Source organism: Branchiostoma floridae, chromosome 2 (genome assembly GCF_000003815.2).
Source record: "Branchiostoma floridae strain S238N-H82 chromosome 2, Bfl_VNyyK, whole genome shotgun sequence".
In the NCBI taxonomy this organism is placed as follows: domain Eukaryota; kingdom Metazoa; phylum Chordata; class Leptocardii; order Amphioxiformes; family Branchiostomatidae; genus Branchiostoma; species Branchiostoma floridae.
The window spans coordinates 13,641,264-13,660,866 of record NC_049980.1 but is presented as its reverse complement, the minus strand read 5'-3'; the positions used below and the strand labels follow the sequence as shown (position 1 = coordinate 13,660,866).

Sequence of the window (19,603 nt, the reverse complement as noted above, 5' to 3'; positions counted from 1 at the left end):
TGCTGATGGGGGCTACCACTATTCTATGTTGTCTATGGACCTACTGTAAAAACTTAATTGGTCAAATTATGCAAATAACCTCCCAGTGTCAAGTGTTATAGCACTCCAGGAATAAATCTTTAATGAATATCATTGCCACACTAAGGAGATTTAGCAGCTGCATTAGGTCAGTACATTGAAATAGGAAGATATCAGTACTGAATATATCATATGTGACAGAATAACTTCAAGGGCCATCTGAGACAAAAAAAGGTAGGAAAAGTCGTCTCAACAAATTCAAGGTACTGTGGTTGGTTACATGGTTAAGAAATCCAAAATAAGTAATGTTCATCCATGCCCAAACTTACACATTCCGAAAATGGAATTTCAGACTTTTGCATGGTGCACATTTTCCAACCACGCAAACACGGACAAAAAGGGGAAAAAATACACAATAGGTCTACAGACACCCAATACATTTCATGCAGGCCTGAGGTCTACGAACTCTTGTTAACTTAGTTTCAGGTCCCTTGGCAGGGCGTAAACTCGAGCACCGATCTTTCTGGACTTCACCTTAATGGCACCAATAGGGTCCTGGAAGCAACAAAGCGAAAGTTCAGTTAGTAATTTTGTAATTAATAACGCACAAAAGGCCGCACAAAATATTTCCTTCTTATCATGCCACCGACAAGTTATTCCCAGCCCATCGATCTCTGCGAGATATTTCCGTTTTACACCCAATAAAACACACAGGAACTTATCTTAGTTTCAGGTCCTCTGGCAGGGCGTACACACAAGCACCGATCGTTCTGGACGTCACCGTACAGCTAGCCGTGGAAATGGCATCGGACAACCTCTCACCAGGATAAGTCCCACCAGGAACATTGCAGCTGCAGTTAATCCGGACTTGATGGCACCAATCAGATCCTGTAAGCAAGAAAAAAGTGAAATAACAATTAGTTTAAGACAGACTAACGTCAAGAAATGCCATGGTTGAGGCAAAAGATAAGGCACAGGTATGTCTTGAATGTAAGTGCAGCTTGGTCTGCGTTTTTTTGTATCATCCGACGGTCACAAAAGAATTCAACGTTTACGTATACGCTATCGATTTTTGAAATAACATTGGACTGATAATAAGGTATTCAAAACGCGTATAAACACACATAAAACGCTCTGGGAAGTACGACCAAACCTGTTATCTAAGGTAGGACGCTGAAAGGACAAAGGACTACGCCACCGAGCGGCCGTGATGTTGTTCTGTACTGGTAAGCTGCGAGGTATTTAAGACCGTCAACTCAGACACCTGGCAGACATATGGCGCGACACTGTCCACGATTCAGGTCTGGTATAAAAAAAGCCCCTGGTGTCATTGGTCAAAAGAATGCACTTCTTTGTTTGGTTATCTGAAATAATGAAATTAATTGCAGCACACGACCAGGACCAATGATGCCTGAGGGATGACTGATTGCTTGACCAATCAGTGACCAGTAATTATTTTCACCTGTGTTGGACACACCTTTGTTCATCTCCCCCAGACCATTTTCGATTCTTTTACAAAGTGAGACCGTAACGTTACCCGCTTCTTCTCACGGACTCGCACCGTAACCAGAAATATCTACACACGGCAAGGGCTGCCGAAGGGAGATGCCAACCGTTACCGCTTCGCGACAACGCCCCGAGATCCGGAGATGTCAAGAAATATCCGGGGTCATCTACGAGACGACCGGCGGCGTTTTATACGGCTCTGCTTAGCATTAGCTATGTTGGTGAACGTTAATTCATTGCAGTTTATGAGATTTGTCCAGTTCTAATTGTGTGGGCCACATTCCCACTTACCGTTGGGCATCCGTTGAGCATGTTGTGTTTGTTACAACGAGGCGAGGCAGCTAATGCGAGCCCGTCTCTTTTACCATAATAGCTCCGCACGGCGAAATATCTCCAATCGATCGGTATCGGAGGCAAGGGCTGCGAAGGGGGAGGCCAAGGCTCACCGTAACGCGGGTGCTACACAACACATTCCGGGAGACGTCGGGAGAATCTCCGGGTTCATCTTTTTTGGAGATCTGCGGTGTTCAAAACAGCAGGCGGGCGCCTTGGTCTTCCCCAGACATTTGACAAGGTAATAAAGCCGTACATTTGTTGGTAGCATGCATTATGAAAAAGAGTGTCATTGTCAACATGCAACATAACCCAGATCTTTATTTTCATGTCTTTGTCGAAACATACCAACACAAAGGAATTCATCAGGTCTGTCTAAACTTACCAACACAAAGGAATTCATTACGTTTACAGTTTCTATAACGTTAACAATGCTTAGTTAAAAAGTAGTTTTCTTTTACTTAAATATCTATGGGTTTTGTCAGATGGAAAATTTGGTTATGAACTTTTTAAACAATACATCAAATAATTTGTTTGTGTAATATTGTCGTAGTCTGTATAGGTTGACATTAGCACTAGTAGCAGAGGCCAAGGTGCAGTTCTAATTGTGCCACAGTCGCACCTAATGCATGTCTCTTTATTTTACTGATATCACAGAAATGTCCAGACGTACTAAGGGAGGAGCTGGGTAAGGAAGGTGCCAGGCGCAACCGTCACTGAAGATGCTTCCCGATCGCGACATCAGTGCATCACCAAGCCAAGCAGGAGGCGTCAAGCCTATACGTACGGTGTTTTTCAGAACTCAGAGTAAAGTGGTTTTAGGACCCTTATTACATTAATCCATTATATTCTGCATGGCTGCTGTTATTATTTACACCCCTGGGTCATAAGGAGTCATTATGACCCTTTTAAATATGTTTGGAAATAGATGGTTTTTAGTATGCTTTGATTTAAATGTTTTAATCATATCATGCCATTCCAGTACAGGAGTGGCTAACAGTAAATTGATGTTTTCATTTTTTGTCCTTTGAATATGTCCTATGTGAATATATGTCTTTTGTGTTTTTACTTAGCCTAAAGTTTCCAAAAACTGTGTCCAAAATTACAATGTAGTATATCTATCTAATAGTATACTGATATTGATCATTTATGGTGTAACGTTAGAAGGTTACTTGCTGTAATTTTCCTTCTTAGATTCGTCCTTAAGCAATTTGGCTAATGTACGATTTACGAGCCAATATCAATCTTATAAATGTTTACTACAACTGTACTGGTTAAAAGACAACAACGTCCTCTGGTGTCTACGTGGCATACTGCACCGGTACCGTAGTTATTCCATCAGCGCCCGTAAAAACTAGTATTTTCTCATTTCCTCACTTGCTCTCACGTTGCCATTCTAGATCTGTGTTAACCCGTTGAAAGCTTTGTGGGAATGTTTGCCTAGTCTACATAGAAATGTCAATAATGCTTTACAGTCTTATAGAAATGTGAATAATGCTTTACGAATAATGTGGATTTTCCTGTAGCCAATAGCCTTTCTAAATATATCATGATATACATAGTATATATACACTGCTCACCGACTAGTGACGTATGGTATCTACATAACGTGACGTCACAGAAGCAGTGGATTGTTCATTCTTTGACAAAGACTGGAGCTGTTCAGTCGAAAATTTGTCCAATTTTCCAATTTTCGCGTTGGAAATTAAATTTGATAGGCACAGTAATAGTATATATTGATTAGTTTATTGATTTCGTCATGTATTTTTCCATGTATTCTTTCTTGAAGGTCTTTTGGTCTCACGTAGGCTTTATATTCCGTGTATTTTGTGTCTTTTCTAGTACAAGACTGGCCAACTTGACATAGAAAGCCACATTATCCAAGAAAATGATCTCAAAAGACTCTTTTTATCCTGTAGCTCAATTCAATTCAATTTTAATGGGAATCAACTGACAGTGTACAATGTTGAAGGCATGTACACTGAATTGTGTTGATTTTACACAAACATCAACAATACATATTAAAATTGACAAGTTAACAGTTGCCATATAATTGTTATAGTTGTAATCTATTTCCATGATCAAGGTTTGAAAGTGTCAAGTACAACCTGGGCAACAAATAGTACACTGTGTTCCTCGAATATGTCAAACAAATGCTCAAATAAACCGTTTTAAACCAGGTATTGTTTTTATTTCTCTTTAAACACCCTCAAACTCAGGTGAAGTGATACCCCCTCTACCGATACCCCCAGACTGTCGGAAAATGGATAATCCCTCTCAGAAGTTCCCACCCCCTAAGTATTGTGAAATGGTGGATCCTCCATTTCAAGAACCTTGACCTGACAGAAATCAAAGTGTTGCTAATATGTAACAATTCTTAGAAACCAAATTTATGAATGGGAATAGTATGGTCAATCAAATTAGCGTAATATATGTTATATTCTAGAACATTAGGCCATGTTGATTCAATTATATGGATGACATCCTCCGGGAACTCCAAAACTGATGCGAGCGAGCGAATAAAAAAAAAAGTTTGGCCAAAAAAAAAAGTTGCCTTCAGTATGAAATCAAAGTGGTCAGGAAGGTTGAACATAGGACTAAACACACAGTATGGTATACCAACAGTTGGGTGTAGGGACCAGTACATCATACGGGTGCAAAACATTTTTTTCTTCTTGGACCAATCCGAAAACAACAGACCTGAAAAAAACCCAGAGGAACAGGTTTTGCCAATTACAAAATTGACACACTATGTCGGCAGCCATTTGGGGTCTAACCAGGGGGCCAAGAAGACAACAAGAGCGAAGTCAAGTAGAGTTTATAGTCAATTGCACCAAGTTTCTACAGTCAAAGGCACAGAGACAGTTAGCCTTTATTACATGGAGATGGGATTTTAAAATGCAGTGGGAGTCCAATAATCCACCAAACAGATTCCTTTGTAGCAAAATTGACCAATTACCATTGTTTTGAGTATTGCCAGTTCTCAAGTTTCCACAGACAATCAGGTCCAAGTTCATGTTCGGACCTGGAAATGATCGTCTGGACCTGAATTTTCTGTACTGGTACCTCCCCCAACCAACAATAGTTTTTTTTCTTTCTTTCAGTCCTTTCACATCTTATTCTTTGACTTTAGATTCATTTTGGCATTTTATGGCATTAGTTATCTGTTTTCTGATACTTTTTTTCAATCTACGGAATATTTGTGCTCATTTTACAGCTGCTTTGCACAATTTATTGTGTGGTCGAAAACTTTTTTTTTTTGGAAATGGCCGAAAATTGGTGCGAGCGCGGATGTCATCCATATAATCAAATCAACGTGGCCTTATGATAGTGACACTATGCCTTAGATAAAATTGGGTGACAATATTTTGAAGAAAATGATTTGGATGATAAAACTTAGTCACAACATGCAGCGGATAGGCTACACTATAGCGCTCTCTAGCGAATTTCATTGATACTGATGTCGACGTTAGCCATGTTAGCCCTTACCTCATCTCCAACCCCTACCCTATTAGGTAGGGTTACGGTTAGTGTTAGGGTTGTGATTAACTCGCATCTCGAGAAGAAAGCAGGGGTTTTGGAAACGATTTTCAGATTACAACTACTTACAAGAGAAAGTTTCCAATGATACCAAGATTGACTGACTATAACAAGCTCTTTCCCATGTTAGCTCTAACCGTAACCGTAACCCTAACCCTAACCTTAACACTAACACTAACAGTAACCTCAACCCCAACTCAACACTAGCACGAGTTTTGTCCCACTCTTAAACATGCTAGCTCTAATCACAAACCTGACCCTAACCCTAAACATGCTGATTGTTTGTGAATATCATTATCAGCTTCTAGAATTTTTTATTGCAACATGAATGTTATACAGTCAGTACACAGTGGTGCCACACTCAGAAGCTACAAAGCAAAGGTAATTACCTGCATGTATGCAGGTATGGTTTTGATGCTGGTGGGAACTTTTCGGTAGCCGGGGATGTAGGGCGCTGTATCTCGTGAACGGATGGTGCGAGCACGACGGTTTTTGGTACGTGGGTTGGCGGTGGTAGCCTAACACTCAGGTTTGATTTTGGGCCTCCTGGCGTTTGAACTTGACATTGCAGGTGGCATTTTTGGTGTTTTTGGGGCACTTTTGGCGCTGTGTGTCCGGAACGATACGGGCGATTGCGACGATTTTTGGTGCATGGGTGGGGGGTTGTTGCCTGTTGCCTAGGATTGACTTTGGGCCTTGTCGCGTTTGAACTTGACCCGGCAGGTCGAATTTTGTGTCCGAGAGGGGTGTTTCCGGAGTTATATCTTCTGAACGGCTGGTGCTGGCGCGATGATATTTGGCACTTGTGTCGGCGGTGGCTGAATAATGCTCAATTTTGATTTTGGCGCCCTTGGTGCTTGAACTTGACATTTTAGGTTACCTTTTGTGCGGGCACGGGGCGTGCGCTGTATCTCCGGAACGCAAGGTACCATTGTGTTGCTATTTGGTACGTGAGTTGTTTGTGGTGTCCTGGTGGTCAGGTTTGATTTTGGGCCTCCTTGTGCTTGAACTTGATACTGTATAGGTTGATCCTGTTTTTGTGTGGTTGGGGCATCCTCCCAATATCTGCTTGGTTTTAAAAACAGATTATGGTTGGGTGTAGAACCATCATCTGGCCTGGGCCACCTTCAATGTATCAGGTTACTAAGTGGCACTGACAGTTTGCCAGATGACGGGAGTGTACAAGATTATATATCTGTTGGTCAGGTATAATTGGAGTTTGCTTATTACTCTTTGTGGTGTTTCTAGAGCTGTATAGTACTGAGTTTTAAGTTTTGGTACAAGTTCCTTTACCCTGTTGGCAATCATGGTTGAACTTGAACTTAAACAGAAGAAGATGCAATTTTCTAATGTGGAGGAGAACTGTATAGAGTGTGGGCATAAGAGAAAGGTATGTGTATGATTTGTCCTGTGTTTCTTTTTGTTTCTTTGGTAATGCCATTTCCATACTGTATACAGGTAATTTGTTGTTTTGGGCTAGTCATATTCGCTTGGTTTTTGGGCCTGCTCATTGGTTTGCGGGGATGTTTGCTGGGTGTTTGCTCTGACTACAACAGCTTCTGAACTTTTCAAAGCTTCCATTGCCAGTAGTCTGTGTAACACAAACTCCGCTGTCCAGGGCTGTAACTGGCCCCTCCCCGCGGGCCGGCGGATGTTTGGCGGGCTGCTATAAGCGAGATTTAATCAGGCTACATTGCCAGCAGCTTGCCATCTATAAATGGGATTGACAAGGACATTTTTCATAGTAAATTATGCTGTTAAATTTGGCTTAGATACTACAGGAGATTTAGGTTTGGGTTGGATGGATTGAATGAAAATATCATACCACCCTGGGGACTAACTGTTGCTGCTGCATGGGGGCTACCACTATTCATATTGTCTAATGTCTATGGAACTACAGATAAAAGTATCATTGGTCAAATTATGCAAGTAACATTCCGATGTCAAGTGAATAACACCCCAGAAATAAATCTTTAATGAATATCATTGGAAGAACACAAACCAAGGAGACTTAGCAGCTGCATTAGGTCAGTACATTGAAATAGGAAGATATTAGTATATCATGTGACAGAGTAACTACATGTGCATGGGCCATCTGAGACAAAAAAAGGTAGCGTCTCAACAACTTCAAAGTACTGTGGTTGGTTACATACTTAAGAAATCCAAAATAAGTAATGTTCATCCATGTCCAAACTTACAAATTCAGAAAATGGAATTTCAGAGTCAGACTTTTGCATGGTGCACAACCAACACGGTAAAAAGCTCATTTTTCCAACCACGTACCACAGACAAAAAGGCAAAAATACCCAATAGGTCTACAGAAACCCAATACATTTCATGCAGGCCTGAGGTCTACGAACTTTTGTTGTGAACTGTATTTACGTAGAGTAGAATAACGATTGTTTACTCATGTATTGACCTTGGTGGTCAGCGTTTATATAAAGCGCCACCTTGCGACATGTGCCTTTACTTCATCGTTCGCTATTGTACAAAGCGGACACCTCCACAGCACTGAGTTCTCGCTCAAAAATCTTCAAGTTGCTGTAAGCTGCAGAGGCGTGGTGGCTGTTCCGTAAGTTGTTTGGCCTCCCCAGTGTCAGGTTGCTGTACCACAGTTTACCAGATCCACCGGAAAGAAGGCCTTTAGTTTGTCCACTCAGATTCCCTCCAATGTAAACCTTTGCAGAAAAACAACAAAAGTTCGTGTGAGTCATTGGAAAACAATACAAAACAAGTCCATTAACCTCACAGATTGATAACTAAATACATGTAAAGTTGCCAAGGGACCGTCATTGAAATGTAATTGCATTGTAAGTGTGTCGTTGTTCCGGTCTTCACCGATTGCTACATTACTCCATCTGAGCATGTATAGAAAATTTAGCCTCCGTGAATTATAGTGTTTCTCAAATGTCCTTTTTAATTTGTATGTCATTAATCATATGTTGATAATTCCGATATAACAGTAGTATCTACTCCTGCCCATCAACGGTGAACGTGACTAGTAGATGGAAAATTTAACTGCGAAAACGCTAAAAGACTACCAAAATCACTACTTCCCTGTTGATTAGTAGTGTAATTCATTCCCCTTTACCTGTAATTTCAGTCATGTCTGATAAACGACTAGTTTTACCACCTCTGAGCTTCACTGCTGTGACTCTTGCAAGACATTTGAGATCACACATTTCCACTTACTTTATGTTACTCTACCGAAAGTACTGTATAATAGAAAAATTAATACAAACACACTAGAATACAAACGTCCGGACGAGCACACATGAACGCAAACATACAGACACGCCGAAAACAAAACCTCTTTACAAGGAGGCAATGACGATAGTTCGTACTTTGAGCATTGTCTGCTTGTTCCAGGTGAACACAAAGTGAAACCAGGTACCGTCGGGGACATCATGGGTGCACTGGAACCACACACCGTCAAAATCCCGGATAGTTGTGCAAAGGGCGAACCTGTGGTACAGGCGTTATGAAGATATAAAGTTTGAATGGTTTGAAATATAAAATTTGATTTGCATAATATATACATTTATCATTGACGAATATCATTGCACTATTAATGATCACGACCGCCTAGGTTTTATTTATTCTATCTACATATCTTTGAAAATCAGCCAAATTCGACTGAATGCACGTACCATCTGTTAACAGCATTGATAGATTTTCGACATATTTGACGTCTTTGTAGTCAATATCGTTACCTTTCAATAAAATTGTAAGAAATTGAATTACACTTAAGATTTTCTAAAGTAATATTAACATCACCATTAAAGCATTATCACATTACTCCATTCCTCCCACGGAGTCCCACCTGTAGGCTACAGACGGCATGGAGATCCACTCCGCCGACACGGAGAAGCCCCGACTGGACCTGGTCTGTCCGCCCGTACTGATGAAGTACAGATCCGGGTTCTGTCCGTCACCGTATGTGTTGTCTTTCCTCTGCATCCTATGTTACAAGCAGTCAGAAACGTAAAAATCGATTGGTGACACGTTAATTGTATTGACAAAAACTGCATTTCAGTATGTCATGATTAGTCATGATGTTTTGATTTTACAATGCGATTTGTGCAAGATAAGACGATTTGGTGCGACAAAACAGCGTGACACAGCCACCAAAACACATCATCTCTTTTAATCATGTGTTTAAGAAGTGCGAAAATTGACACTTCAGTAGCCTAGTATCACCATAACTAATAAGGCCTTGTGAAGTTGGCTACCTCACTAGTAGCGCTCCTACAAGTATACTCAATGCTACCTAGCATATCTTCCAATTTTTATGGATTATAGTCATTTGGTCCATAGCCAAAGAGGACGGAAATTACTCTGTTGTTTTAGGTTAAAATTGCGCAGGCGTCATCCAGTATATTTACTGTGACCTTAGATGGGAAAAATGGGATTTGAAAATGAGTGGCAATGGTCCCTCACTTCATCCACACCGCCAGCGTGAGGCCATCTCGGCACAGCTCGGGCTGAGCGGGGCAGCTGCCACGGAAACTGCCGAAGTCGATGAAATCCTTCCGCTTCCTATCTGCAACATTGATTGGCGATGAAAAGGGGAAACGAAAAGACAATGAGCATCCAACGTAAAGTTACTTTGCTGTCTGAATGAGTGCCGAATATGTGAAAACAAGCAGCATCTGATTGAATACAGACAGCACAGCAAAGGATTTGAAAAAAAAAATACTGGCCAAAGTTGATGTGAAAATATTGCTTCTACGTTTTATAGTTCCTTACCGGTCTTAATGGCGCATGGCTGCAGGTTAGAAGTTGAACTGGCCCCACTTCTGTCGTTAGCAACAAGGTACAGACTCCCGGAAGCGACGCCAGTTCTATTTCCGGTGTTAGCATACACCATCTTGGACCGACAGGACTTGTTACACTGTTTCTGGGACGACCCTTGCGGATTACACTTGCCTGACAGGTCCCAGTAGTACCCAGGGGTCGGGACGGCCGCCACGGCTAAAAGAAAACGAACAGTCACATGCGTCTAGAAAACATTTATCAAAAACAGATTCATATGTATATATACATGAATGACAGTCCGTACTTCTGAAGGTAATGTTCACAGTGTTTTTGTTTAGTCGCTTTGCCCTTTGATACAAGTTCACCTTTAGAACTACTTGGCTTCGGTACGCGGTAAGACAAACGGTAAGTTAGACGTTCATATAGCAAATTCCAGCCTGTGCATTTGCCCTTAGTCTCCGTGTACGAAGTTTTAGATCACGTACGATTTGTCCGTTTATTAGTTTGTCGTCACAAAGAACCCCGCGCACGTATATACGTCACTATTGTTTATAGAAAAAAAAACATGTCTCACAGAATGTTCTGGAGTACGTTTTAGCCGCGTGCCCTGCGTGAGTCCGGGCAGGACCATGACTAAGGCGATTTACTTCGCCTGATAAATCTACGACAGCTCCCCCTAACAGGGCAGGGACCGTAACATCTCCTACCATCACTAACTTCATCAAGGCGCAGAACTGGCAGCTGATAGTCAAGAATGATCACGTTCAACTGTCATTTTGATTTGATGTTCCTATTACCTCCATGAAATGTCATGGAATGGAGGTTATATTTTCTGTTATGTGTCTCTGTCTGTGTAGATGATTACTCAAGAACGGCTGGATGGATTGGTTTCATACTTGTTGTGTTGGTGGGGTGTGATGAAAGCTCGAATCGATGAGATCTTGGGAGTCGTATCTGTCGTTATAATCGATGTAATAATATCAGAAATCACCCCTATATTTGAGATATATTGGTACAGGCATCGTGCTGTATGTGTTTGTTAATGGGCTTAGCTGCAAGCAGATAGTGAGGTGACAGCTGTTTGGGGAACCCCCAGTAGTTTTATTTATGTCTGCTTAGGACTGTTTGAAATATTTGTAACAGTTGGCACAGTAGTTACCTCCATGAAATGTCATGGAGGTTATATTTTCTGTTATGTGTCTCTGTCTGTGTACAAGATTACTCAAGAACAGCTGGATGGATTTATTTCATACTTGTTGTGGTGGTGGGCTGTGATGAAAGCTCGAATCGATGTGATTTGGGGCGCCGTATCTGTCGTTATAATCGATGTAATAATATCAGAAATCCCCCTATATCTGCGATATATTGGAACAGGCATCGTGCTTTAAGTGTTTGTTAATGGGCTTAGCTCCAAGCAGATAGTGAGGTGATTTGTATGACAGCTGTTTGGGGAACCCCGAGTTTTTTTAAATATGATAATTAGTTTTATTTATGTCTGCTTAGGATATCATGGAGATGTGAAGCGTAAGTATAATTGTAAGAAGTTGAGGTACATTTAACGGTAATGCTTAACAGGTATGGATGTCTCACATACTGTACTGCTGATTTGAGTGACATGGTGATTAAAATGCCATTAGGTCCTCTCATCTTAGATGGGTTGGGTGTCAGAAGTTTTATGGGCGATACAGATGTTCTGATTTCGTTACGATAAGGGACAGTTGTTAGTTGTCTCTTTCGTAGCCAATGGTACTTGTTTTTTTAGCAGACGGGGTTGGCGCCAAGTATTCATCTTACAGTTGATGTAGGGCTATCAGAGGAAAGTGTGCATCTCATTTTTGTACCGTGTGAACAGCTGATGTTATGACATATTGGTGGAAAATCAAATCACCATCTGACTAAAGTTGTACTTTGTTGTACCATCATGTACTGTAATTTGTTTAATGGATGTATATACAGATATTTTGTAGTCAACATGTTGAAAATTTGTACAAAATCAGTGATATTCAGTTTGTTCTTACAAACTGCGATGCTGATTCTTTTCTGAATAAACGAATAAACGAACGAATAAAGTTGGCCACATCCCTTCTTCTTTCTGAGTTTCCCAAATTCCTCCCACCACACCGCTCTGAGGCACATAGTCGAACCTCAATAATGCTGACAACCTTAGACAGTTTAAATGCCAAACATCAAGCTTAAGGAACACCACGCTACCATATGCCGTCGACCTCTTAAGCGCACATTACACAATTAAGTGTCACATTTTAATAATTACTAATCAGATGGACATCCTCTGTGTCATTAAATAAATACACCACTACTTTCCCATAACATTTATAACCATTACTCTCAAATACAACCGACTATAAACATACATACCATCCACAAAAAAGCAATAGATATTTCATGGAGGTATGAGGTCCCCGAACTCTAGTTTCATGTTAATTACAACGCACTTTATAGGACTAAGTATAAGCCTAAAATACATGCAGGTTCTAAAATGCCCATATCATTTTATCATTTTATTCCTATACATAAAAAGACTAATCAAAAAGACTTTAAACTATGTAAACTGTATCTTCTTTGTTGTCTGACCCTTGCCCCTTCCCTCATGACCTCAAGGAAAAGCGGCCTGCGTTCAAACAAACAAAAGATATAACAGTCTTGTGGTGTGTCTTTAGGAGAGCTCAAGCTAAAGTCAGCTCCATTTTAGATACAGATAAACGCATGCATTAAGCATTTCGCTTCAAAGACTGGATATACAACTAGATACCTCATATCATATCATATCATATTCCAACATAGCCCACCTTGAGTCGGCGCGGCTGTGTAGATAGCTGATGGTTGTGGGCTGTCACTGATGGCAACATCACTTCCCGCGGTGGATGACGTGTCCGCCGCTGGTGTCGTCTGCACTGCTGTACGTGCTGTGGCAGCGCTGTCCACTCTGCTGTCCACTCTGCTGTCCACTCGGCTGTCCAACCGGCTGTCAGTAGCTGGTCCTGTATTTTGCTGACTTCCTGACGAGGTGATCTGCGCTGTCACCGCCTCGAGCTGGTCTAGTCTTGCCTTGATGTTCTGCATCTCGTCCACTAGTTGTTGGTTGGTTTGCGGGATGCTATTGTCCATTGCCCATGGCAACATGGTGCTGTGTCCCGGAAAATAGAACGGGAAGAAGGATTAATAGATATTGCCTATAACCAGATCTCGGTCTTTCATCACCGTACTTTTCTTAGCGGAACAGTTTTTTTGCCTTTGTGATCTTGTAAAGTGACAAAAGACTCGCAGAATATTACGTCATATCTCATATTAGCAAGTGGAGTGTTCTTTGAAAAAGAATCATTTTTACATCATGAACGGCATGCAAGGCGTAAACAAAAGGTATCGTTTTCAATGCAGAACTGTAATGGACTATATAAAGAGTTTAGAATACTTTTGCTTTTATTTTGTAACACATTGGATTGTTTTGAAAGACATAGCTTACCTACAAGCGCAATCCCCGGACCATCCAAAGCTGCCTGCTTGTCCAAAACAACGATAAGGAATCTTTTCCCCGTCTTGCATCTGTGCTGTCACCATGTAGACCTGGACCACCATCCTCAAACACAAGATGGTTACCCTACAAACCATGTTGTTGTTCTACGTGATTAAGGAGAGTTTAACACAATTTCACTCGACTCGAACCAACAGATAACCACTACTCTTTAGTACGGCAAGTTGTGTTTTCCAGTGGTTTGAACTGTCTGTTATAATCAAGTGGAAGAGAGCGAGCAGAGGTCTGAGAGATCAAAGAGATCCCATCATCCACCACGGCGGTGTTGAACACGACTCGTTGTCCCCCCATCGCCGTCTTCTTTGAAGGCGTGAATGATTGGTTCGTCTCATGCATGATTTGAGCCTGAATAGAATGAAATATTTTTCACTCAAATTTCTCTTCTTCTATCTGGGGGTGGCCGGTTGCCAGGCGTTGATAAAAGCATCAGCCTGGTCTCTCTGCTCTCTTCTATTCAAGCCAGGTCACAGGCTATGATCTTTAGCTGTACTGGCCTCCTTTTGTGGTAGCTATACACTATTTTGATCGGCGGGGTTGGGAGACTTGACGTTTGTGTACCTCCAGGAGACGGGGTATTCTTGCTTCAAAATATACCCTCAGATACGTTATCATCTTTGACATCTGATTTCGTTTCGACTCGTGTGTTAACTTAAAAATCAGCGAAACAACGAAATAACGAAATTTAGATGCAGCTAGGAGAAAAAATCTGGTCGTGGTGACGCGGAAATGTCTTGGAAAGACAGTTTGGTGGCGTATTTTCACTTTTAGTGGCGATTTCAATTTTGTTGGCGATTTCAATTTTGGTTGCGATTTCAATTTTCATGGCGATTTCAATTTTGGTGGCGATTTCAATTTTGGTGGCGATTTCAATTTTAGTTCGTGGAGATTTCAATTTTCGTGGCGATTTCAATTTTCGAATGGCTTGGGAGAGTCCATTTCATTTTTAGGGAAAATGTTTCTTGGCAATACTTTAAAGCCATGTAAAACGTTTTTTTTTCAATGTAAGTGTGACGGTATTGTAACATAGTGTTTATTTTGTTTACTTATGAATCCTATGATAAGACCGTCCAGTTTGACGACTATAAACCACATGCACATGGTTACCAACTCACCTTCGCTATTTTTTTAATGTTGTACGTTATAAAGTGATATAAATGTGGTAGCCTTGAGTGTAGCTGTGGAAAGTAGCACTAGTGTGCAGCCTTGAGAGTAGTTGTGTTATACATTAAATGATGATGTGCTTTTCTATTATACTGTGCCACTTAAAATCTTATTGATGTGATTTTTGTTTGAAAATTTGCGCATCTTGTTTATTTGCCAATTTTGTTTTTTCTCGCAATCGGCAGGGGATGGCATCCACGAAATTTACTTGCTGTAGCCTTTTTTCTATTTTTTCTTCACAATCATAATTAGGAAAGTGTCGCATATACTGGTTGCTCGCCTCCCAGACAATTCATCCTTTCTTTCCCATAAATTCATGAAATGAAGTAAGCGTAGTGTTCGTGCCGACACACTTATTGGACGTCAGACTGTACGAAACCATTTCTGAGATGCTGTATAAAGGCCATACGGCGGCATAACTGTCCATCAGTGTACACGTACGGGAGAGTGAGCGCTGCACATCGAGTCTCCAAACATCTGTAACCATAGCTAATCTACAAATCCACACAGCCCAGCCAAACAGGTATAAAGAATACTCTTATTCAGACAATAGAGGTTCAGAGCGAACTGTGGGACCACGACTGAAAATTGGCGTGACTAAGGGTAGGAACTGTGTAATCTAACTTGAAAGTTGGTGGTTTTGTATAGTTTTAAAGTGGTTGTCTCATTGTTTTACCGGGGGAGAAATAGAAATAGCTACATGAAAGACATAGCCAATTGGCATCGACTTCCGCTGCAAGGCTCCATACGTTCGGTCTCATCCCAGAGAACAAACTGAACATCATTTCCTGCCTGACAAATAAGTACACACAGCAACTGAACCTTTGTATCTTTTAGTTAGATTTAACGATTTCAATGTTTCGTTTAACTTTACCTTGCCTAAAGCGCAACTAAAACCCCTGGTAAACCATAAAAAAGGCAGAAGGCATATTTTCTACGTAAGGCTGCAATATTCGGACAAAATTCAAGCCTTGAAATCACACTTGTTGCCAGCGGTGCATAGATTGCACGGTTCATTCACAAAGTCATTAGTTTATTGCCTCCTGTTTTCATCCGAAATGAGAAGTTAGCATGTGTTGTAAGTTCTCATGATCCCCTTGCTTAAGTGGTTGTGAATAATGGCATACGAGGTCATGATACTTCTCGTCCTGGTGGTTTCAAGTGCAGCCTTAGCTCAAGAATGTTTTCCGGACTGCAAAGTGACTGACATCGAGCGCTGTATTCCTACCGGTGAATCATGGCAGAATCATGTATATTACGTCTACTCACACGGAGTTGCTTTTGCCGACCCCCTCGCATCAAGGTCTTGTTTCTTATGCACAAGAAAATCAAATAGTTCGGTCTCGGATACTGTTTCGTACGACCGAGAGAGCGCTTGGCTAACTGTTCGAGGTCATTTCTTTGGAGTTTTATCATCAGAGGCACTGAATTCTTGCAACAACTCAAGGGTAAAATACTTAAGTATTTTTGATGGAGGTATCACTGACTTGATGCCCAAGAGCCTGAATGCGTTTGTCAACTTGCAAATGTTGTACCTAGGCTGCAACAACTTGACAAGCATAAAACATGAGTGGTTTACTGCTTTAATATCTCCAGGTTCCTTGGTCGTTTTGTCTTTCTCACACAACATGATTGAATACATAGAACCAAGAAGCTTCGCAAAGCTGAACGCCCTGGACAGCCTGATACTTGACCACAACCTAATACGATCCGTAGGTCCTGACTGTTTTTTGGGGTTGTCAAATCTAATCGACCTTTACTTGAGTTCAAACCCACTAGAGACCATCTCAACGACAGCGTTTGTGCCGCTAACCAATCTCAGCTTCGTGTTCATCGACAACAATGATTTGTTGTGCCTTCCCAAGGACTTTCGTTGGCCAACCCCCAAACTAGCCTACGGTCTTAGCGGGACTAGACTCTTCCTAGCACAGCATCGAACTCCCCTCACAGTGAAATGGCAAGTCCAGCTGTTGTCTGATTTGTCATTATTCAGAGTTGCAGTGGGAAGCTTGAGTATCTGCTCCGCGCGCAATGCTATTACTACAGAATATCATGTGTGGTTTGGTCATAACGGTACGCTCCCGCTGCATTCGATCCCTTTGTCTTCTTCTGACCAAATGTCTCTTTGCGGCTACAACAAAACACAGCAGGTATACCGATTTCCTTTCATCATCATGTCTTACACAAACAAAACACATACAGAAAATGAAAACAATGTCATCCGCTGGTGTAAACGGTTTTGGTTCGGGGAGGCAACGGCTGGTTTTGACCTGGCTGCCGGAGAGTACTCAATAGACACTCTGCAACTGGCTGCCTTTACAAAGGATGAAGACACTGCGGTAAGTCTGGGCGCTCTTGTGGTAGATTCTGTCTCAGATGCTGATGATAACTTGGATAATGTGACCTGTGTTCTGATTAGTGGGACAAACCTGATCAAGTCCTTTCTCATCGCTCCGAAAAGACAAAATTCAGATGCTGTCGCTTGTCGAGAAAGAGACGACAACCCCTTCAGTAACGAGACAGTCCACACTGCGACTTCTCTCACAACAGTTGATGAGAATGTACTGCTGACACCTACTCAGACATACAACAAGATCACAGCGCAACCACCAACGGAACGAGGTCAATACCGTGTGCTGATGATAGTCAAAATAGTTCTTCTGGTCTCAGCTGGAATCGTTCTGAGCGCGGCGACTATAGTGCACTTGGTAAAGACGCAGTTCGCCTCTTGCTGGGGCAACCAGACTACCGAGGATTCTCCAGGAAATCATTATTGTGAGATACCAGATAATGCGGTTGATCCTGCGTCACAGCCCATACCCTCTATCAGCAGATGGGTGATATCAAACGAGGGCACCAGTATTGCGACTGTTGATGTACATAGGAGGAACTCCGCACCTGCACTGGATGCTTCCGAGCCGGAATCAAGTGAAGGAGATCCCCACACCTACTGGGTTATCCCAGACGACTACTTTTACTCCAACAGCCCTAATGTAAGATATCGGCGAAACTCGCTGCCAACAAATTACCAAGACTACTGGCAGATACCGGACGAGTACTACTACAGCTACCAGAACGTGACAGGACATGCAAATCGACGCCCATCCTCACTGCCCGTAACGCACGGCTGGTACCAGAACGTTGGACTCTCTGACCCTGCAGCTGATGATCAAGAGGATGACAATGACGCCACCACTTTCTACGCAGCAGGAGCAGAGGTGGCTCTTCCGGGGGTGATCAGGAAGGGCGCCAACCATCCGTATTACGGAAACCACGTTTCATTTTCCAAATCTCTGAGCTACGCAAGAAGGGAAGGTGAGGTGAGAAAGAAGTCGGGCGCTACAGGGTATGGAACAGTTGGAGTGAGGAAGCAGAAGTTTCGTGACATGGTCGCAAGAGGGGCGTATGGTACAGAATCAAAGATCTCTACTTCAAAGTTCATGTACGAGAAGGGAGCCGCTTATAAGGCATGCAGGAGCGACGATCCCCAACACATGTACAATACATTTGCTTTGGACCAGGCTATGCCCTCGAGGGACAGGGAGGAAGGAACTTGCGCGTATGGGGAGGCCATCTCAAAGGGTACCGCTGGAGTTTTAAAGACATACGAAGAATGTTGTACAGTCCCTGCTTACAAGTCCATTAGCCAAGAAATGCCTACTACCGACGGATTGTCTACAAAAATGCCACCTGAACGCCGTCATAGTGTGTAAGGCTCCTTTTCACTAAACTGTGATCGCGGAGCAACCCCCGATTTTGATTTGAGCTTTTCTCAGTCGGCGAGAATATCTGCCTTTGGCTTCAGAACAAAGTGACTTAGGATAACTTAGAATGGACTTGCTATCATAAATCTCCAAGCAGATTTCCCTGTGGCAAAGTCGTACCAGCCGGACAGACGGTCCTACTGCCACCGCGTACCGTAGAACTTTGCCACTGGAAAATCTCCTTGGGGATTAGTTGCCGTTACTTTAGTTGGCTTTCTGTGTTACTCTGATGAGTACTTCTGAAAATTATATGGTTTTTCTTCAAACATCATGTAGTACTTTGCTTATTTGACTTTCCATTCAAAAATTAAAATCTCCACCAAAAGCCACAAAAATTGAAATGTTCACCAAAATTGAAATCGCCAAAACATGAAATTCGCTACCAAGATAAAAAATTTAACGGTTCTTGGTGGAAGTCAATGTGCAGATGTTGGCAAATTGATGCACCAAATCCGTAGTATGCTTTGACACACAGACAAATTAGCCGAAGAGGCTCGGTGGGCGTCACTACACTGCAAGGGAAAGTCGTGTAAAGGGCCTTTCTAAAGGGCACGGTGGGTATCGAACTCGGGACCTTTTGATTCCGAGCCGAACCATTTAGCAGTTGCGCCAAGCCAACGCCGCTGTCAAAATCAAAATCACCACAAATGTTCGAATCACAACTTATCTTGGAATGTCCGCAAAAAAAAATCGTAAAAAAAAAATCAAAATCACCAACAATATCGTAAGGTCCATAAAATTGAAATGTTTATAGAAAAATCTCCAAAATTCTATAACTAGCGGAATCAAATACAAACAATATTGAAATGTCCATCAAAATTGAAATGTCCACCTGCAAAGTGAAAATTGGCAACAAAAACCGAAAATCGCCAGAAAAATTTTCAAATCGGCAACAAAATTGACATGTCCACCAAAAATGAAGTGTTCAGCAAAAATGAAATATCCACCAAAATTAAAAATCGCTATCAAAATC

The 19,603-nt window shown here is 41.8% G+C and overlaps 1 protein-coding gene and 1 long non-coding RNA gene across 3 annotated transcripts; one reads left to right on the top strand and one right to left on the bottom strand.

The window, feature by feature from the left end:
- Positions 1-1,493: 1,493 nt before the first annotated feature.
- Positions 1,494-4,036, top strand: LOC118432382. 2 transcript variants are annotated; one of them, XR_004833077.1, is made up of 3 exons: positions 1,495-1,741; positions 1,898-2,098; positions 2,515-4,036. It is a non-coding gene; the product is annotated as an uncharacterized LOC118432382 (long non-coding RNA). The 2 variants fall into 2 exon arrangements; XR_004833075.1 differs by having other exon boundaries at positions 1,494-2,098.
- A 3,732-nt stretch (positions 4,037-7,768) lies between these two features.
- LOC118410174 lies at positions 7,769-14,062 on the bottom strand. The gene is made up of 7 exons (XM_035811713.1): positions 13,637-14,062; positions 12,963-13,300; positions 10,147-10,371; positions 9,838-9,940; positions 9,221-9,358; positions 8,742-8,862; positions 7,769-8,075 (listed from the first exon to the last, which is right to left on the bottom strand). Exons 1-7 carry the CDS (start codon positions 13,780-13,782, stop codon positions 7,869-7,871), a joined length of 1,278 nt encoding a protein of 425 aa, XP_035667606.1. The 5' UTR covers positions 13,783-14,062; the 3' UTR covers positions 7,769-7,868.
- Positions 14,063-19,603: the final 5,541 nt, after the last annotated feature.

Bases quoted from the DNA above. Each gene is read 5' to 3' on its own strand.
- LOC118410174 (XM_035811713.1), bottom strand. From the start codon at position 13,782: ATGGTTTGTAGGGTAACCATCTTGTGTTTGAGGATGGTGGTCCAGGTC. The intron at 9,359-9,837 runs GTGAGGGACCAT...CTTGTAACATAG, and splicing joins ACGCTGGCGGTGTGGATGAA to GATGCAGAGGAAAGACAACA. The intron at 8,863-9,220 runs GTGGGACTCCGT...CCTGTACCACAG, and splicing joins ATGCCGTCTGTAGCCTACAG to GTTCGCCCTTTGCACAACTA.